The sequence below is a fragment of the Strigops habroptila genome, chromosome 19 (genome assembly GCF_004027225.2).
Source record: "Strigops habroptila isolate Jane chromosome 19, bStrHab1.2.pri, whole genome shotgun sequence".
Taxonomy (NCBI): Eukaryota; Metazoa; Chordata; class Aves; order Psittaciformes; family Psittacidae; genus Strigops; species Strigops habroptila.
In genome coordinates, this window is record NC_044295.2 from 841972 (window position 1) to 862684 (window position 20713).

A 20713-nucleotide genomic window follows, 5' to 3' on the forward strand; every position below is an offset into this window, starting at 1 on the left:
ACCTCTTAATTGTGAAATAACATTAATAAATAATCACTTTAAGTAAAAGGAGAGCCATCCTCATTTGTTCATGTCTGACAAACATCGTTACCGTGATGAGATCATTTCAAAACTCAAATGTTTCTCTTTCACCAACAAGAGATTTCACATGTCGTTCTCATCAGAAAAACATTAAACTGTTTGCAAGTGCAGTGAGCTGGAAAGCCCAGGAGCAGTGCGAGGTCCTGCTCCGGGACTTAAGGTGGCTACTTGAAACATCTGAAATCAGCTCAATATCTAAGATCTAATGATCTGTATATGGAAGAGCTCTTGAGGAGGAGATACAATAGGCGAGGGATGGAAGCCTCTTTCTGTTACACCAGCGACTCTTTCACAACACGTTCCTTATCCCGTGCTTTTGCTTCTTCGGGAGCATCTTGTGTCTCTGAGCCGGGAACGGGCTCCAGACCAAAGGCAGGAGCTGTCTCCACGTCTGTCCCACTGTTCCCATACATCTCGTGCATTTTGGTGGCAATCAGACCTTCCTTCTCAGGTGCATCCTCTGTCAAGGCATCCTCGTCCTTACTGTGCCTGTACATGTAGGATGCCTGCTTCACCGAGCGCCTCAGGAGGTACCTCCGGAAAGCCCTCTGGATTTTTGTAGCACAGACTTCCTCGTGCTTCCTTTTCAGAGTGGTGGTGATGGGCTCATAGGAGACCTTTGAAGGGTTTGCGGCCATGAACTTCTCCTCCATGGTGGCCTTCAAGGCATCCATCTCTCCCGAGTCTCCCAGCACTTCCTTAGTTAGGGCAAAGAGGATATCCAGACAGTGGATTTTGTCCCCAGCAACCATAGGTAGATCCATGGTGACTAGCTTGATCTTGTTCGGCTTAGGAATTCTGAGTGGCTCCTGTAAGGTGTCTACAAAGTCAGACAAGGCGCTGTATGCAATGAACTGGGTGGCATCAGGATCAAACTTCTCCCAGATTTCATAAAACATTTCAAAATCATCTTCACAGAGGGGTTCACTGCTCTCCTCTGTGGCCACACTGAAGTTCTCCAGGATGATGGCGATGTACATGTTCACCACGATAAGAAAGGAGATGATGATGTAGCTGCAGAAGAAGAAGATGCCGATGGATGGGTTGCCGCAGTCCCCTTTCACTGAGCTGCCAGGGTTTTCCAGGTCAGGGTCGCAGTCAGGGGGGCCGCTGTTGAGGATCGGGCTGAGGAGGCCATCCCATCCCGCTGACGTGGTGATCTGGAAGAGGCAGATGATGCTGTTCCCAAAAGTTTCAAAGTTGAAGATGTCATCGATCCCCGCCTCCTTCTTTACATAGGCAAAGTTGGACATCCCAAAGATGGAGTAGATGAACATGACAAGGAAAAGCAGGAGGCCGATGTTGAACAGGGCAGGCAGGGACATCATCAGAGCAAAGAGGAGAGTCCGGATGCCTTTCGCCCCTCGGATCAGGCGGAGGACGCGGCCAATTCTTGCCAGCCTGATGACCCTGAAGAGAGTGGGTGACACGAAATACTTCTCTATGATGTCTGAGAGGACAATACCTGTAACGGGATGAAGAAGAGATGAGTTTGCCACGCTCTGCAGCCAGCATTGAGAAGTGAGGTGGAGCTACCTCACTCTGTCTGCCAGAGTTGGGCAGATACAGGGAGATGAGGCCACCCCTGATGGCACACAGCTCTGCTCCTCTAGTGGCAAAAGGAACAGATTAAAAACCAAACTCTGAGAACAGGCCCAAAGGTTAAATACCGCTGATCTGTTCCAGCAGTGCAGCCAGGCAACATGGAGTCAAGGGAATTCCAACACCAAGGAGGAATGAGACACATTCCCAGCCCCTCATCCAGCCTGGTGGCATGGTTTGACCTCACATCCATCTTGTCTCAGGGTCCTGTTGGCTTGACCCTGCTCAAAGGGTGGGTGTAAGGGGGTGGCCAGTGCCAGTTGGGTGGCTGAGGATCAGCCAGACTATTTCCACTCTTCATTATCCAGCGGGACCCTTGAGGAACTGGTGGAACCAGCAAGACTCACCTAAGATGGAAAGGATGACGACCACAAAGTCAAAGATGTTCCAGCCAATAGTGAAGAAGTACTGACGCAAGGCAAACATTTTGAGCACGCACTCTCCGGTGAAGATGACGATGAAGACCAGATTTATCTTGTAGAGAACAGATGTTTTGAGTTCACTTTGATCATCTGTTTCAACCATCATGGTCACCATGTTAAGACAAATCAGGATCATGATGACTATGTCAAACACTTGCTTGGTAACAAGGGTATATGCCATCCCTTGAAACTTGTTCTGCCGTAAGGGCCACGTGGGTGATGGTGGAGAACCAGAGGTGAGGTGGGCACACGGGAGAGACACACACAAAACAAAAGGCACAACAGAAAGAGAAGAAGGAACAGTATTTAAAACAGCATAGGAAACATCAGGTTTGTGGCCAGTACTCAGGTCTCAGCCCCAAAAAAGCTATGGGTGGAGGGTACCTAGCACCTTGCAGGATGGAGTCCATCTGGTGACACCATGGCCAGGTAGTGCGAGCAGAAGGGACAGTTGCTTTCTAACTATATCCACAGCAAATGCATCAGGGCAAGAATCAACACACGGAAAAGGCCTCACTTGAGCACTTGATCAAAACCAAACCCAAGTCACAACTATATGTTGGCTGGAGCAGTGTCCCTTCTAGGAGTGCTGAAAGCTGAAAGCTGAGCTTTCCCCGTGTCTAACTCCCCTCTGCAGAGGAGCTGGGAGCTGAGCTAGGAGAAAACCTTAATCCCTGCAAAAGGGATCCCCCCCCTTTCCTTTGCCAGAACATGCAGGGCTGGAGAGGAGACCTAAAGGAGGTTGCCTGATGTGAAACTCTTCTGAAGCCCCACTTCTAAGCAAGGTCCTGTCTGAAGAGTAGCTATGGGGAGCGAGGACTTGGCTCCTTGCCCTGGCAAATGGTCTTCCCTAGAGCCTTCTCATTCTCTTTGGGAGAGCTGGAGTTTAAGTGCTCCCTCCCAGCTCCACTCCAGGGTGATTAACCCAACGTACCGCTGGCCTGGGGATAGGCTTCTGGGGTTTCTTGGAGCCGAGCTTCTTCATGGCATTATAGTATTTCTTCTGCTCTTCTGTCATGAAGATGTCTTTGCCTCCAAAGTATAAAGGGAATCACTGCTGTTAGTCTTGGGAGCTCATCTCTCCCCACCAAGCATCTCTGACCACACTCCCTCCCATCAAGCATCTTCAGCCAAGCTCCACCAGACACCACTCACTGCGCTAACTCAGTGAAACCTGCTTCCTCCCTGCTTGCCCTTTTCTGTGCTGCTTCCCCTAGCTTACAGCACCCATGGATGCTCACCCCGGTGCTGCAAACTCCTCCTGCAGAGGGGAGATGCTGCCTCCCAGCTCACTACTGCAAGTGGGGCACCCCTTGTGCTGGTGGGGCTCACCCCTGCCTTGCTGGCTGGATCCAGCTGCATCTTGGTGGGATTCAGACCTCGTTCAGCACAATCCGCTCTGTTACCCACCCTCATCCTGCTCCCCCTCTCCACCAGCCCAAGGTATTAGTCCTGTGCTACTTGCTTGAAAGGAGAAGTTGAGTCTCTCCTTGATGCATGGAAAAGTGATGAGAAAGGGTCATGGGATAGGAAAAGTGGTGGCACAGGCATACAGAGGTGCCTGCTGTGGCACAGGGGAGAGAGGACACAGCTTCCCTGACCTCCTCCCTCTGCATCCATAAGTCCTCCGTAAATGCTATGGACAGGATACTACCCCTGGGTGCTGTTTTTTCAGGTCTCCTTGTTCACGGTGCAGGAAGCCACTAACAGATAAAAGCCCTGGTCCCCTCACCTCAGGATCATGCTGGTTCTCTCCATCCTGGTCCAGCACCCAGGAGGCAACAGTGGCTGCAGGAAATACTTATCTTTTTCTTCTGCTGGTTGAAGTTGTCAATGATGACGCCGATGAAGAGGTTCAGGGTGAAGAAGGCGCCGAAGATGATGAAGATGACAAAGTAGATGTACATGTAGAGGTTGATCTCATACACTGGCTGCTCTTCAGTCTGACCAGGAGAGATGGGAAATGTGACTATGAGACTAACCCTCTCCAAAAGCATGTCCCCAAGCCACCAGAGAAGGGGTCACAGTATCTGGTCAGAGGCATGAGGTGGCTGCTCCAAAACATTTGGCAGATGCTGTGCAGGATGAGTGGTCTTAAAGGTCTTTTCCAACCTAAACAGTTCTAGAAGCCCCTGTGAGAGCAGTCACACAAAGGGACATCTGCATGGCACTGGCTGCGGAACAAGGACGTGCTGACCTCCGATCCCACGGTGTGGGCTGGGGGAAAGGAGAGGATGCCTGGGTGCAGCACTATCAAGGAGCAAACCTGAGCTTCTTCCCAAAGTCAGCTTTCCAAAGGGTGAAATAGAGCCAAGACGGGAAAGGAAAAGTGGTTTAGTTCATGCCACCCCAGCACAGCGGGGTGTTCTCGTCTCAAGGGGCATCACTGAATTCTGCTCTACATGTGACTGGAGCATCCCAAGGGGTCACACATGGCTGCCCCTATTTCGAGGAGAGCTCTTGGCAGAAGACAGCAGATTTTCACCCAGAGCAGCTCTGCCCCAGGTGCTGGGGGAGCCCAGAGCTATTCTGGGAGGGTGCTGGAAGTGGCTCCTCTGCTGGGTGCCAGCACCTGCAGCTGAGGCTGCTTCTGACGCTAAAAACAGGCAATGAAATAAATATGTTCAAGTCCGTGGGTGTGTGGGGCTGAGCCCCATGGGCATTTTGTTTGGCAGAGGAAGGCAGGAGCCTCTCCTGCTGCCAGATCACAGCAGTGTGTGCACACATGGGGTGGTGGCTCAATCTTTTGGGATGGATCACAGAAGAAACAGCCCCTGCATGAAACTTCAAAATGCTGCTTTGTTTTGTTTTGGTTTAATAACCCATTTAACCCAACGGTTAAATGCTGGATGCTTGGTTTTAAGAAGCCATTTATTGCTCAAGGCAAACCAGGCATTTTCTCCAGGATGGGATAAGCTGTCCCAGCTGGAGGGACACATAAAATCATGGAATGGTTTGGATTGGAAAGTGGCCAGGTTGCAGCTGGGATGCTGGTGACAATGACATGGGTGGCACAGGGACAAACTGGCTGCCCTGAGGCTGTACACCTCAGCAGGGGGGATGTTTTGGGGTTTACCCCACTCTTTTAGCCCATCTCCTAGCTGAAGCCATGGATGGGATGCAGGCAGCCCCCTGGCACCAATGGGCAGAGCCAGAGGGATGCTGCAGCTGAGGGTCCATCCCCAGCCCATGCTGGGCTGCATCTTGGCCCCAGAACTCTTCTCCCAGTGTGGCAGAGGGAACCGATCCAGTGGGATGAGCTGTTGATGCTGGTTGTGACATCCCAGCTTGTCCACTCACCTTGCGTGAGTCCACAGCGGCATACATGATGTCCATCCAGCCCTTGAAGGTTGCCTGTAGGAACAGCAGAGAACAGATTCGCTGGGAAGTATTTGAGGCTGGGGAGGGAGGTGATTTGCTGCATGTTTGGGGTTTAGCCAGGGGGTTTAGCTCTGAGCACGCCTGCTCAGCCTGGAGTTACGGGTTCTCCATGGGAATACAGGAGAGGGACCATGAGCTGGATCTCTGGATTCTGATCCTGGTGGCGTGGAGGACTACACTGCATCTTTGACAGGCTTTTGCTGCTGATTTGTTAAACAAAAAGCCTGAACATCTTGTTTCCTGAATCTGATGGAACAACAAACATGAACAGGAAGCTGAAGTTAAAAGCTAGTCAATCAACTTGGGTTAAGCTCCAATTCTGCAGCCACCAATTCCCCTGGATCTGAAGATGGGATCTCAGCCCATTCAACAATGGAGCCCACACCTTTAGTTGTGTTAACACAGTAGTGAGCAGTTCTCCTTCTGCTTGCCTGGCTCAGCTGGGGGGGGGCCAGTGGAAGCACAACTGCCTTCACCCACTGCCCTGCAGTACTCACACAGACTCTTTCCAATCGTCATCATCCCCACACAACTCTCGCATGTACAGCAGACCAAGCTTTTCATCTTGGTCTGCTGCAGGTGGGGGAAAACGAGCACACATCCCTCCTTGCTCCTGCACCCTGGGCTGTGCAGATGACTTCTTGCAACTCCAGGCTTGGTGCCATCTATACTCATCTGTAGCAGTTCCCTAGTGACACTTTCCTTCCCCTCCCATCTTCTACCCTGTCCCTTTCCTCCTTGGCACCCAGTTTTTTATAGACTGGCTTGGGTTGGAAGGGACCTTAAAGCTCTTCCAGCTCCAACCCCTGCCATGGGCAGGGACACCTTCCACTAGAGCAGGTTGCTCCAAGCCCCTGTGTCCAACCTGGCCTTGAACACTGCCGGGGATGGGGCTGCTATAGCAATGTGCATCTTGGAGGGATGCAGCTGCCTTCGTTACGTACCACCTGCAGCAAGGAGAGGTATCCCAAGCCCACGTTGTCGAAGTTGACCTTGACATTGACCCATCTGACCTCGTTAGTGTGGAGGAGGGCCATGCAGTCGCTCTTATTGTTCACGACACTGATGTCAAAGAGGTCCCCCGTGGTGGTGTTGATGCAGCGGTAGTATTTCCCCGCAAAGAGGTTCACCCCCATAATGCTGAATATCAGCCAGAAGATGAGGCAGACCAGCAGGACGTTCATGATGGAGGGGATGGCGCCCAGCAAGGCATTCACCACCACCTGCAAGGGGGGAAAAGACCTTGGATAAGGAACCAGGCTAGTAATGAGGTGGACCTGCATGTCCCTGTGCCCCAGCCTTACCCTCCCCAGCAGCACCAAGTGGGCTCAAACTGGACCAAAGGTACCTTAGCATCAATGCCACTGCTCTGGAGGCCCCTGAAAACCAACTGGGATGGATCCCTGATGTAGGTAACTGCTGAATGGTACCACGTTGCATGTCTGTATCAGACCCAGCAGCACACTGGAGGCACCTACCCTCATGCCTTCAAATCTGGACAGCGCACGCAGTGGTCTCAGAGCCCTCAGCGTCCGCAGTGACTTGATGGCTCCCAGCTCAGAGTATCCCAGCCAGTTCGCTGTCAGGCTGATAATGGAAACCTGGAAGGAGCAACCCAATGGATTAGCAGCTCCTGCCCTTCCCTCTCTCCCCAGCACTCCCTCAGGCTGGTGGTCATTGCCTAGTCTTAGGACTAGCATTGAGTCTTTGGGTCCCTGGGGTGACCAGCTACCTGGAGAATGTCTCTGCCTCTTAAGTGTGAGGGTGGAACTGACAGGGAAGCAGAAATACTGCATGGGAGGAATGGCCTGCTCTGTCATGAAACATTTGGGAGAACCTGTATCCCTTCACATCTCTACTGGGGGCTGATAGAACACCATGGGCTTGGGCTTGGCTTGAGCATAAAACAGAAAGGATTTGAAAGGGTTTCTGCAACCAGGGAAAGATATGGCTCTTTCTGTGGAGGGCCATAATTTTAAGCAATGGTCTAAGCCCTCATTCCATGGCCACTCCATTGTCCTTTAAAATACAGTATGGGTTCATTTCCAACAGCCTTCTGCTGTTGAAATCCCTAATGCTCCCACATCCCTTGGCTAACTATGGCTCTAGAGGTGCTCATCAGGCAACACTTACATCGACAATGAGGAAATCCAGCCAGCACCACGCGTTGGTGAAGTACACCTTGAAGCCATAGGCCACCCACTTGAGCAACATCTCAATGACAAAGACGTAGGAGAAGACCTTGTCAGCGTACTCCAGGATGGTGCGTATCACCTTTCGTTGTTCAATGTAGATGTCCTCAAAAGCCTGGAAGAGGCACGGAGCTACATGACAGTCATTCTTCCATTAGACTCGCTGTGGCTCAGTGCAGCCACATCCTGCCTGCATTGTCCCTGCTTTCCTAGGGCTTGGGGCAGCTTGAAAGCTGGAGAGCCTAAATAGGGGTGGCATTTACTGATGCACTTGATCAGCTTAGGGTCTAGCTCTTGTTTGGAAGTTCTTATTGGCTGTGTAGAGTGGTGTTTGTCCTGAAGCAAAGCTTCACTGAAGGAAAAAGGTGTCCCTGCCCATGGCGTAGGTTTGGAGCTACATGATCTTTAAGGTCCCTGCACCTTTGGGTGGCTTGGTAGCTTTGGAAATGCTCATAGGACTTTGGGTTACTGTTGTGTCCATATGGCATATAAAACATAAGCAATCAGAAGTACCCGTGGTGTCCAGGTGTTGCACAGATGTTCTAGCACAGCTTTCAATTCCAGCACTAGCTACAGCCTCAGACATCCCCTAACCATGAGTTATTGTAAAGTGCCTCCTGCAGCCGGTTATGGAGGCAGTGAGATGAGGAACCATCCACATAAAGCTGAACAGATGGTGCAGATACTTCATGGTTGATATTAAGAACAGGAGGGCAGGCTGTAGGTGGTTGTATCCCCTTGAGCCCATGTACCACAGCTTGTGATGGATCTGGGGAGGGTTATACACGGGTTACTGTACCGATGCAGGGCTCTTGGAAGGCAAGGGGAAGAGGTTTAGATCCCCTTGCAAGGCTGTACATTGGGCAGACCTGAGCTGAATGGGGTTTTAAATCAAACATCTGCCTACAGCTGTGTTATTCTGCACAGGAGACAACCAGGCGATGCCCAGGCCCTGGGGCTGCCCATGTTCCTGGGCTCCCAGCAAGCTGGGGAGCTGCTGCAGAGCAAATGGAACAGGGTGAAAGATGGGACCTACCAGTGCCCCGCTGCTGAGGAGGATCATGAAGACGATGAAGGTCTCGAACCAGTCGTGTTCCACAATGCGGAAGCAGGCTTTCCGGAGGTTCCACCATGTCCTACCTCTGTCACTGGTGATGTCCACATAGAGGCAGGGAAACCTCTTCACGCAGGCTGGGGATGGGACAAAGAGCTGTGGGTTACCTCCGGGCCAGGGCATTTCCACCAAAGAGACTCTATTCATAGTTTTATTGTCATTTTAAGCCCTCCCAGAGGGAGGCTGGAGCAGGGTCCTGCTGTGCTTAGGGGTGGGTATGCAAGAGGGGAGCCCTATGGGGACCATCTCTGGGGTGATGCAGGAGGATGTGGAGTTTGGGCTGAGCTAAGTGAGCCTGAGGGTCATTACGCTGCAAGAATTGGTTGACAATAGCCTGTTCTCCACAGGGTGTCCTGCCCTGTTCGGTCCCTCACCTTCAGTGAAGCACTCCTCGGGCTCGTTGCTCTCCTCAGCCTCTTCTGCCACCTCCTCCTCCTCTGGCTCCGGGGGCTTGTAATCCACCGTGCTGCAGAAGGATGATGCGTTGTCACTGGAGAGAGGATTCTGCAAAGGGAGAGGAGGGCTCAGGATGGGCTGCCCTGCAGAATGGATGCTCCTGGGCTTTGGCTGCCTCCAGCTCTTCCTGCTGCACCCAGAGAGATCAGGCAGCACTGGGAGATCCAGCTGGTGAGACCCCCTTGCTTGGAGGCTGCTCTGAGTCCCTCTCCAACAGCCCACAGTGAAGCTGTTGGATCATCCAGGGCTGCAAACCTTGATGGGCCCTGAGCTTGCACAAGCTTTGCTTTTCACCCACGTTCAGAGCAGCAAAAGTGCCCTGACCCCAGCCTTCCGAATGACATGGTTTAGTGGTAGACTTGGTAGTCCTGGGGTAATGGTTGGATTTGACGATCTTAAAGGTCTTTTCCAACTGAGTTGATTCTATGATTCCTCCCAGCACAGCAAATTCATCTCCCATCCACTTGTGCCATCACCTCAGGCTGATTTTTCTCCCTCCTCTGCATGCCCCCACCCAAGAAACACTCTGTCAAACACCCTTTGGTACAATGAGACTTGAAGAAACCTCGGTGCCCACCACGGCACTTCTCTCAAATGCTGATGGCTCATGCCAAATGGCTTTTAGGTGCCCTTCACCTCAAAGGGCTGAGGTTCACCCAAGTTCTAAACCTCTGTCCCAAATACCTGTCCCCAGCTCCATCCTGCTGCACAGCTCAGCTTGGCTCCTTCCCAGGCACTCAGCAAGGCCTGAGGGGCTGATAACAGGAGAAACCTTGGCAAGCCCCTGGGATTTTGTTACCTCCTTTTTGGTTTTGGCTTTCTGAGAAGACTTTCTGAGCACTTGAGGAAAGAGCAGATCCCCAGACCTACCTGTCCTACTTGGGAGCAGCTAGGAACCAGATCTTGGATGGGCATCTCCAATGCAGGGTGGCGCTGGCTTGCGTGGGAAGGAGGTAATCCCCCCCAAGGATGCTGGTGCTTTCAGTAGCATAGAATCCCAGACTGGTTTGGGTTGGAAATGACCTTAAGCTCATCCATTTCCAACCCCCTGCCACTGGCAGGGACACCTTCCACTAGACCAGGTTGCCCAAAAGTAGTGCATAAGGGAGCTGCTCCATCCTCCAACAGGGCAGGAAACCCCCCCGGGGTAATTTGAGGCACCACCATTGCCTGTAGCTTCGGGAGACACATCTCTTGGAGAAGACATTGCTTTGGGGGACCCTCACAGCCTTGCTAGGGACACCAGCACATGGCCTGGAGGAGCAGGACACGGCAGTAGGGGCAGCAGGAGCTGTCAGCTGGTGGCTCTGCAAGAGCAGTGGGGCTAGGGGTGGGAAGAGGAGGGGCAGGGGGATTAGGAGGCCTCGGCATGGAGCCAGGCAAGTGTGACCCCAGGGAAGGACACATGGAAACCATCTGCCTCCAGGACAAGCCTGGCAAAGGCACGAGGTAGGGATGAACCAGCGCAACCGCCCCAGAGGTCAGGGGAAAGGTGCCCAAGAGGCTCATGTCACCCAGGAGCTCCGTGTGCTGGGGCTCAGGGCAGGTCCTGTTGGATGGGCGCAGGGATAACTGTGCTGGTCCCACTGCATGGTTCCTGAACCCCATCCCTGGGCAATGTCCATCACATGCCTGGTACAGCACCTTCAGCGTGACTGGGTGTTTCCACCCAAATCCAGGGCTTTCCCTGTCCTTGCCAGCACCAAGCACCTGAATTCAGATGCTCTGCACCCAGACTCACCCTGTGACCCCCATAATCATAGAATCCCAGCCTGGTTTGGGTTGGAAGGGACCTTAAAGCTCCTCCAGTTCCAACCCCTGCCACGGGCAGGGACACCTTCCACTAGAGCAGGTTGCTCCAAGCCCCTGTGTCCAACCTGGCCTTGAACACTGCCAGGGATGGGGCAGCCACAGCTTCTCTGGGCACCCTGTGCCAGCGCCTCAGCACCCTCACAGGGAAGAGCTTCTGCCTCAGAGCTCATCTCAGTCTCCCCTCTGGCAGGTTAAAGCCATTCCCCTTGGCCTGTCCCTCCAGGCCCTTGTCCAAAGCCCCTCTCCAGGTTTCCTGGAGCCCCTTTAGGCACTGGAGCTGCTCTAAGGTCTCCCCTTCAGGAGCCTTCTCTTCTCCAGGCTGCCCCAGCCCAGCTCTCTCAGCCTGGCTCCAGAGCAGAGCTGCTCCAGCCCTCGCAGCAGCTCCGGGGCCTCCTCTGGACTCACACTTGGCTCCTGTGATGCAGCAGAGCCCAGAGCATCTCAGGAGACATCACCGTGCCCATCAGAGGACGGACTCGGAGGCAAACCCCCCCGGGCAGAGCCCTGAGCCACAGCACTGGCTGCACAGGCACGCACAGCTCTGCTGGTCCCTCACCTCCCCACTGCTGTGCGGTGAAGGGAAATCAACCATCAGACGTGAAAGTGCTGGAGGAGAGCAGCGAGTGCGAGGTTTTGAGCTGGGCTTTGGCTCCATCTGGAGCTCAGCGGCGGCATCTGAGCACACAGAGCAAGCCGCAGCCTTCCCCACGGCCCACCTCATGCCTCCCATCAATTAGCACCTGATTTCCAGTCATCATTTCACACGCTGAGGACCAGCCTGCCTGTCTGGGCAGGTTTGTAGGAGGATAAATGCCAACCCTCAGCCCTCTTGCCGGCAACACCAAAGGGAACAACCACAGCACCTCCCCTCACCCATTCCCTTGCTCCAGGCGAGTTTGTCCCTTCCCAGCACAGCTTAGCAGCAAGTTTGCAATGGCTCACAGCCAGCTACCACCTTCCTGCCGTCTTCCTCCTGCAGCCCCAACTGCTGCAAACACCCGCTTTGCCTAGCTGAAAAAACCCAAACCAATAACAAAAAATAAGCAGGATTATTTTATCAGTCCCCTCTTCTTGCAGCCGAGTGGAGCCAGGTCCCTGTCGCTGCCTGGACCCTGCAGGTGGGGACGGCTTCGAGGTTTGGGGGGTCCTGGTTCATCTTCCAGCCCTGCTTTGGGCTCCCTGTGCACCCACAGCCAGTTGTGACTGCACCCACACTGCACCACATCAGCCCCAGGACACTGTCCTGAGCAGGAGGAGCGGGGCTGGGGCTTCCCAAAGGCTCCTCAGCTCCTGGGCAGATGTGTTTGCCACTGATAATCATGATAAACCCCCGGGTTAGAGATGTTCTGTTACTCATACAAAAGCCCTTTCCCTATTGATGCAGTTGCTCGTCTCCACCATGCCCAGGCAGCCTCCCCAACTGCCCTGGCTTTCCCCAGGGCCTCAGTGAGCAGGAATTTCCCATCCTTCTTCCTGTGCCCACTCAGGTCTTCCCCAGTTTCTTGCATCTCCCCATCACCCTCCCAGAGCCCTGACAGTCCTCTCTGCACCTCGACACAGCAATGCCCATCAGCTGCCTCATCAGCGTTGGATCCAAACTGTATCGCTTCATGTTCACTTGCGCTAAGCTCCTCCATCTGGTTTCATACCCTCCCGCATAACGCTTTTAGAAGCATTAGCGGTGGATCCAGTGTTAGTGCCATCAGCAGATTTCCTGGAATCAAATTCCTCTTGAACATCTTTAACCCCAAACTGAGCGCTTTGGCCCTTGCACCAGCCCTGTGGTGCAGTGGGTCCCTGTGGCATTAGCAATAACCCCAAAGCCTGACGCAAACCAGCCTAAACCCCTGCTTGGACCCCTCTACCTCCAGCTTATGCTGTGAAATGCCAGGTTGAAAAACCCCAAGTTTGCCCCATGCCAAAGAAGCTCAAAGTAACCCAAACCAGCGTCCTTCTTTGGGCAGCGCAGCAAGAATGGGTCAATCCCAGGTTTTGGGTTGAAACCCTTCTACCTGCCTTTTCTTACCTTGGCATCCTCGGTGTCGGACTGGGTGCTGGTCTCCTCGTAGAGGTCAGACTCCTCAGAGGCAATGGGGACCTGCACCGTCAGGTTGGGATTGTTAATGAAATTCATGTGGTCCAGTTCATCCATGAAAAAGTGCTCTTTGCCAGTGACTCCATCCAGGTACTCCGACTTGGGATCCTGGCCAGTGTCCACGTGGTTTAACACAGAGTTGTCCGTCTTATTGGGCTCTTGCTCTTCCTCCGGGGCCACCTTCTTCCCCTTCCACAGCCTGCGTAGCAGCGTGATGACAGAGGTCTTTACAAAGTCAATTCCCCTGGTGATCCTGCCAATAGCAATTTGCAGGTTGTTCATCTCCCCATCGTCGTCGGATGCTGCCAGGCTGTCAGCACTGAAGGAGCTCAGCAGCAGAGCCAAGAACAGGTTCAGAACCTGGAGGGGACAAAAGCAAATGCCAGCACTGATGTCCAGAACCAACATTGTCCCCCCCTGGCAGGGTCAAGTCATGGCTGTGGAGAAGACCCCTTCATTGAGCATGTCATGAGACTCCATCCTCCCCCATCGCCCAGCTCTGAGGATTGCAGAGGTGCCATCTCCCGGAGGACATGGACATGCTCCTCCTTGCGCTCTGATACTCTCAATGTCACCCCCAGCTGCTTGGGTACCAGTCATAGCTTCAACCCCTCTCAAACCACCTCCCCTGTGGGTCCATCAGCTCCCTTGGAGCTCTTGGCCTGGCTGATCCCCATATGGGACTCCCCAAGCCAGGCACAGGGACTCAGCTCGGTCCCTTCTCTTTGCAAGGAGGAACCTGCTATTGTCCTCCAGCTGCAACTCTCCCTCTCCCCTTTGCTGGCTCTGGTAGCTCAGATGCCCAGCAAGCTCCTGAGGGTCTCAGATGCCCTGAAGCCATGTACAAGCCTAAGCCACAGTAGTAACCTCATCCCTTTCTCCATGGAGCAAAGTGGTCTCTGGTAAAGTGGTATTTCGTCCCAGGAAAAGTCAGCTCATGTAATGCAAATGCTCTATATAGAATGGTTTGGGTTGGAAGGGACCTTAAAGCTCATCCAGTTCCAACCCCCTGCCACGGGCAGGGACACCTTCCACTAGAGCAGGTTGCTCCAAGCCCCTGTGTCCAACCTGGCCTTGAACACTGCCAGGGATGGGGCAGCCACAGCTTCTCTGGGCAAGCACAGGCTCTCTGCTGCTTCCCCATGGTCTCTCCTACTTCAAAAACGTGCCTGGACCCTGGGGCAGCCTGGCCTGGCAGGGGCCGGACTGACTGCATGCCAGAATCCCGGAGCAGCGATGGGAAGAGGAGTGGGATGGGCTCTCCCCAGGGCACAGGAGCATTGGCAGCACCAGCCCCGCAGTCGCTGCACGGAGCAGCCGAGGGGCCAAGCCTCAGCTGTTGGTGTTTGTGCCTCCTTGTGCCAGCAGCACATCTGAGAAGGGAACTAGTTACTACCCAAGGTCACTGCTGTTTTCACATGGCTCATAGCTTCTGACTTAAATCGCGTCTTTAAATAAATCCCCACTATCCTGTCAGTGTAATAGTTACGTTAAGCACCAATTACAGCTAATAGTGGCCGTCGGCTCTGGCTTTTTTGGATAAGGAGGCTGTTCCCTTGTCACCCGACTGACTTCCTCCCTTTTCCCTTAATAACCCCAAAGGAAATGCTCAAAGTGTCATTAACAGTAAAGGACGACCAAACATCAGCTTATTCCTCTGCAGGGGAAGTGGGGAGAAACACACACCTCCCTGCAGCCGGGACTGGCTCCAGGACTTGGAAATACCTGAGACACAGCCAGGAGCGCCTGGCAGAGAGATTGGAGAGGGCAGAGATGGCTCTGTAGGTGGTTGTGTGTTGTGTTTCTCTATTTAGCTTTAAATGAACCCCATGCAGCAGCACAGAGCGCGGCAGGGGCTGCAGAACTTGCCCTGAAGGCCAGGGTGCGAGCACCCTGGTAGCTACACCTCTGGTAGCTGAAAGTCCTGCTGCCCCCATGTCTTCTCCAGGAGAGTCTCCTAGAGGGGCGGATGGGCTGTCCTACTCCAGAAGCTGGCTCCAGAGGAGGAAAGGTTTTCAGAGCCCCGTTTGGGGAAGGTCTCCAGGGAGTCCCAGCTGAGATTCCCAGTCTCCAAGCCCCTGAGCTCTGCCTGCAGACTGCTCCTGCTGCTCACAGGTGGGTTTTCAGCCTGGTTCAGCACTGCCATTCAAATGAACGGGTTCCCTCTTGGAAGGTAGGGTTACAGACTGTTGCTGGGTGATGGGCTGCTCCCCACCATGAGGCCATGCACACACATCAGCCCAGCACAGACCCTAGGACACCCCAGGGTGAGGTCTGCAGCCAGTGTGGCTCTCCACACTGCTACAGGGGCCGGTTCAAAGCCCCAGATCCCTGCCGTGAGCCAGGAAAGCCAAGCAGCATCCAAATCCTGCCTTTCTGCCCTCAAAGTGGGCCACTATGAGCTTCCCTGACCCGAGCTGTGGGGTGGCCTGGGTTTCTCCCCAGGGCTGCTTTCACCCCTCTGGGGACCTGTGCCAGCCTGAGCTGGAGCAGGCATCCGCTGTAGGGAGGGAGGCGTCAGCAGCTCCATGGGCAGATAGTTTTTCAAAGCAAATTCCAAAGGGCTTACACAACCTTGGCAAGTAATAGGAGCGATTCGGCAAGCCGCCGCGCTTCCCTCCCCTGCCTTCTCCTTAAGGAGGGAGAGCAGGGCCCACGAAGGCTGGAAAACAAGCTTCGGAGCTGCCAGCAAGAGGGTGACCAAGTTTAGAAAGGATTCCATGCTCGCCTGGAACTTGCAGACCTGCAGCGCTTGGGTTAGAGCAGGGAGGGCAAGGGGAGGGTGATAGTGAGCAGGGGTTCACTGGGACCCAGGGGGAACCCCTGTGCTGCAGAGGGGTCCTGCATCGCCAGTGGACCGTGGTGAGGACAGGGATCTGCAAAAGCTTTCCAGGGGGATCTGGTCCCAAAAGCACCCAGGACCAAAAGGCCAGCCCTGGGTGAGCTGGGTATAACACTGCATCCACCCCTCATCGCAGGAGAGTGGGGAATGAGGAGGAAAGCGGTGTGGAGAAGAAGGGGCAGCTTGAAGATGAGCTCTCTTTTGTCCCAGAGCTGCTCCTTCATCTGCCTAAAGCCTGTTAAGTTTTCCATGCCTCAGTTTCCCCTTCTGTTCCTGATCTAGTTTCAGCTGAAGGTCCCTCAGAAATTGCTTCTCACCCTGCTTTACACAGAGCTGAGCACACAGCACGTCCCACCAGGCCTACAGGAGGGAGCATCCCAGTAGCAACCCCGTTCCCAGCGCTGGGAATCCCTGACACTCAGCAGTCATTCAAAGGGAGGTCCCTTTACCAATTAAATCTTTACTTCTAATTTACTTCCGCCTTCCATTGAAGGTCCACCCCAGCTCCAAGACTCACCACGAGGTTCCCGATGACCATGACCATCATGAAGACGATGAGGCACATGGTCTGGCCAGCCACCTCCATGCAGTCCCACATGGTCTCGATCCACTCCCCGCAGAGGATGCGGAAGACGATGAGGAAGGAGTGGAAGAAGTCGTTCATGTGCCAGCGGGGCAGCGTGCAGTCCACGGAGATCTTACACACACACTCGATGTAGCTCTTCCCAAAGAGCTGCATCCCCACCACGGCGAAGATGAAGACGATGATGGCCAGCACCAGCGTGAGGTTCCCCAGGGCACCCACCGAGTTGCCAATGATCTTGATGAGCATGTTGAGGGTGGGCCAGGACTTGGCAAGCTTGAAAACCCTCAGCTATGAGGAGCAAGGAGACGAGGCATTGATTTGCTGGGGGCATTCGTTGCCACAAGGTTTCAGCTAGGCTGTAGAGCTAGGATTAGACCTTCATGTGGCAGTTTTATTAAGGCAGGAAGGATTAAATACCCAACTGTTTGCAAAGAGCACAGACTCTGATTTTCCTATGTATTTAGCTTGACTTTTGGTATTATCTTTAACAGGGGACAGGTTGGTGACTACCATAAGGGAGGCTGAACAAGCCATTCTGCACTCTGGTGGCAATTGCATCCAAACCCCTGGCACACCTCATCCCCATGGCACATACCAAGCGGAAGGAGCGGAGCACAGACAGCCCTTGCACGTTGGCCAGGCCCAGCTCCACCAGGCTCAGGGTGACGATGATGCTGTCAAAGATGTTCCAGCCCTGCTGGAAATACTGGTAGGGGTCCAGAGCAATGAGCTTCAGAACCATCTCTGCCATGAAGATCCCTGTGAAGACCTGTGGGAAACAGCACCCTGTCACTTCACTGTAAGCCAGTGCTGAGCCTCGGTGTGGGGTGGGTAGCACCTCTCTTTTTTAGGGTATTCCCAAAACATTTCATCCCATAGAGCACCTCCCATACAGAGACAGGCTGAAGAAATTGGGCTTGTTGAGCCTGGAGAAGAGAAGGCTCCAGGGAGACCTTAGAGCAGCTTCCAGTGTCTGAAGGGGGCTACAAGGATACTGGAGAGGGACCTTCATCAGGGACTGGAGCAATAGGACAAGGAGGAATGGGCTTAAACTGAAACAGGGGAAGTTCAAGTTAGATCTTAGGCAGAAGCTCTTCCCTGTGAGGGTGCTGAGGCGCTGGCACAGGGTGCCCAGAGAAGCTGTGGCTGCCCCATCCCTGGCAGTGTTCAAGGCCAGGTTGGACACAGGGGCTTGGAGCAACCTGCTCTAGTAGAAGGTGTCCAGGGGGTTGGAACTGGATGATCTTTAAGGTCCCTTCAACCCAAACCAGACTGGGACTATGATTCCATTAGGTCCAGCCCCAGCTGGGAACAAGCTCCCCAGGTGCTGCCCACTGTGGCTTGCAAAGCTAGGCTGGAGCACTGGTGACTGGGTGCTTGTGGATGGACACAAAGGTGTGTGTTGGCAGGTGGAAACCAAAAGTAAAGATTTAATTGGCTATAACCCAATTTGACCTACTGCTGAGGGATTCCCCACACTGGGAACTGGGGTTGTACATCCTGCCTGAAGCCGCTGCTGTCCCGCAGGAAAAGCCAGAGCTACCTCTGCAGTGTGAGCGTGCTTCGAGCAACAGTGATTAATCCCCTTGTATTTCCTGAATGAAACTAGAGACAAAGCAGCTGTGTGCTGAGTGTCACCCTGCCCAGTGACACTCTGCGTGTGTCACTCCAGTGCCCATGCAGAGAGCTCCCAGCAGTGCTGGAGCAGGGCAAGGTGGCAGGAGAGGAGACCGTGAGTGCTCCCATCCCTTAGCTGCATTTCCCAGAGCTACCAGGGGCCTTCTGGGCTTGTCCTACCAGCAGATTGCAACCTTCTGAAAGCCGTTTACCCCGAGCTCCAAGCAGGAGCAACCACAAGTGGTTGCTCAATACATCTATGGAATAAGGACAGCCCAGATTTGCAGTGATCCCAGTGGGAAAAGTCCTGATTATTGTTATTTTTATTGCTGCTGACAGTGTTGCTTCCTGCTCAGTGGGGACTTGTTTGCTCTCAGAATTTGAAATGGTCCCTGCTCTGCCACAAGGCCACCCAGCATCATGAGGACACTGTGGTGTCATCCAGGGCTGGCAGCACTTCGTGCCTGACCCTGGGTTCCTATGTAGAAGGTGGTTCAGATCAGCTCTGCAAGGCCATGGCCACACTGGCATCGCTGAGATGCACTAAGTAAGACAGAAGCTGCAGCAGGAAGGGAGCAGGGGATGATGGATCTGAGCCATGCTGGAACCTAAACCATCATCAGCAAAGAATCCCAGCCTGGTTCAGGTTGAAGGAAGATTAAAGCTCATCCAGTTCCATCCCCCTGCCACGGGCAGGGACACCTTCCACTAGAGCAGGTTGCTCCAAATCCCATCCAACCTGGCCTTGAACACTGCCAGGGATGGGGCATCCATCCAGAGATGACATGCTGTGATTGGACCCCTGCAGTTCTTCCTCAGCAGTGGGGAGGTGTTTCAGGCATGCATGCATGCTGTTCAGGTGACACAATGGCAGCAGAGGGGATCTGCCCACCAGGGCAGATGTTGTGGCTCTAAACAGGGAAGGACGGGATGCCCATAGCTGCCTACCAGGTTCCCAACAGTCAGCACATTCTCAAACTCCTCTGTCATGGGGTAATGCTCCATGGCCATGAAGACTGTGTTGAGCACAATGCAGATGGTGATGCCCAGGTCCACGAAGGGGTCCATCACCACCAGCTTGACAAACTCCTTCAGCTTGCGCCACGGAAGACAGCAGTTCCACACCAGGAACGTGTGGGCACATTTATACCACCAGGGCGGGCACTTCTGGTGAGCTTCCTCCAGCTCTGAGGGCAGGAAAGAAAAATTACATCAGCGTAGGCTTATCCTGTCCTCCGCTTGGTGAGGCAAGTGCTTGCCCACTAGAAGAGACCTCTCCTGAGGTCCTGAACCAGCCCTAGACCATCTAGGAGTTTGATATGGGGGCTAAAAGGAGGAGCCTTCCCATGCCTAGGCACAGTGATGTTGCGGACCTCACGCTCCAAATCTGAGATGGATGGAACATCAGATAACTCAGGGAACTGTGGGTCCAGTCCTGGTCTCAGCACTTGGGCAGGACTTGAGGTGTCCCTGCCACACTGAGGTTGCAGATACACCAAAGGGAACTGCCGTGGGGAGGCCATAGGGTTTGGTTGCCCCTTCTCGGGGAGGACAGGGCTGAGAAGCCTCATATTGCTGAGTCTATGGTACTTTTTCCTGAAGCTGAGGCAGCAGCTCTTGGGAGGCCACACAACAGCTCTCAGTGGGCTCTGGAGACTGCTGCAATCAACTGCAATCCCATTCGTTTCCATGAGATGTTGTATTACGGCCTCTAGGAATCATCCTAGTGAGTTGGGATGAAAAACCTTCCTTGAGCATCACTGTGGTGACTCCATATGGAGACCCCAGGTCCAGAGTCAGCCCTTGCATGGGGCTGGAGATTCATGCCAGCCACTATCACTGGTGTGTGCTGAGCACCCCAAGCCCACCAACGCACCCAGGCTGGGGAAGGACATACCTTCCACAGCGTTGGAGAGGACACTGGCGGCACTCCCCACCCTCTTCTCAAGGCCTGGCACATCTAGGTTGTCTGCAGCGAGGTGGTTGTGGTCAGGTTTCTCCGGGTCATTGGCTGGGTTGAACTGCAAGGAGAGGAAGGCACAGGGGATGAATGCAGAGCACTGCCGGGTATTTAATGCACTTACAGGCAGAAGAAAGGGCATGGTCTGGAAAGACATGGGAACTAAAGGTTGCAGAAAGGCTTGTAGGACCTAACCCACAGTAAGCTGGGCACAAGCCTGTCCCTGAGGGTTTATTGGGGTGGGCATCCTTAAGGAATGGTAGAGAGAAATCAAACACGTACACCAACCACCGTAGCAGAGCGCTGCAGCACGACCTTGGGGATCACTTGCCCGTTGCAGTCCTTTGCCTTGTCCTGGTCACTGTTGAGGTCCGAGTCTCGCTCCTTCTCGACCACGCTGCTGGGCGGGGAACTGCTGCTGGACCGCCGGTCCTGCAACTGCAGCACGCACACCCCATCACCCGGTGTCTGCAGCCGTCCCGAGCTTTCCCACAATGCTGCAGGGAAGGAGAGGGACAAACCAAGCCCCAGGACCATCCTGGGCAGGACTTTG

General features: G+C 53.9%; 1 protein-coding gene across 1 annotated transcript in view; it reads right to left on the reverse strand.

Moving 5' to 3' along the window:
- Nucleotides 1-353: 353 nt before the first annotated feature.
- Nucleotides 354-20713, reverse strand: part of SCN4A (sodium voltage-gated channel alpha subunit 4) — a 30407-nt gene continuing 10047 nt past the window's right edge. Inside the window, exons 10-25 of the mRNA XM_030508777.1 lie at nt 20443-20598; nt 20098-20221; nt 19149-19387; nt 17179-17352; nt 16515-16871; nt 13087-13515; nt 9167-9296; nt 8715-8869; nt 7620-7793; nt 6965-7087; nt 6431-6709; nt 5406-5459; nt 3911-4048; nt 3040-3144; nt 2031-2301; nt 354-1546 (exon numbers count right to left, since the gene is read on the reverse strand). Coding sequence (XP_030364637.1) covers nt 354-1546; nt 2031-2301; nt 3040-3144; nt 3911-4048; nt 5406-5459; nt 6431-6709; nt 6965-7087; nt 7620-7793; nt 8715-8869; nt 9167-9296; nt 13087-13515; nt 16515-16871; nt 17179-17352; nt 19149-19387; nt 20098-20221; nt 20443-20598 — 4101 coding nt within the window. The remainder of the gene's footprint in view (nt 1547-2030; nt 2302-3039; nt 3145-3910; nt 4049-5405; nt 5460-6430; nt 6710-6964; nt 7088-7619; nt 7794-8714; nt 8870-9166; nt 9297-13086; nt 13516-16514; nt 16872-17178; nt 17353-19148; nt 19388-20097; nt 20222-20442; nt 20599-20713) is intronic.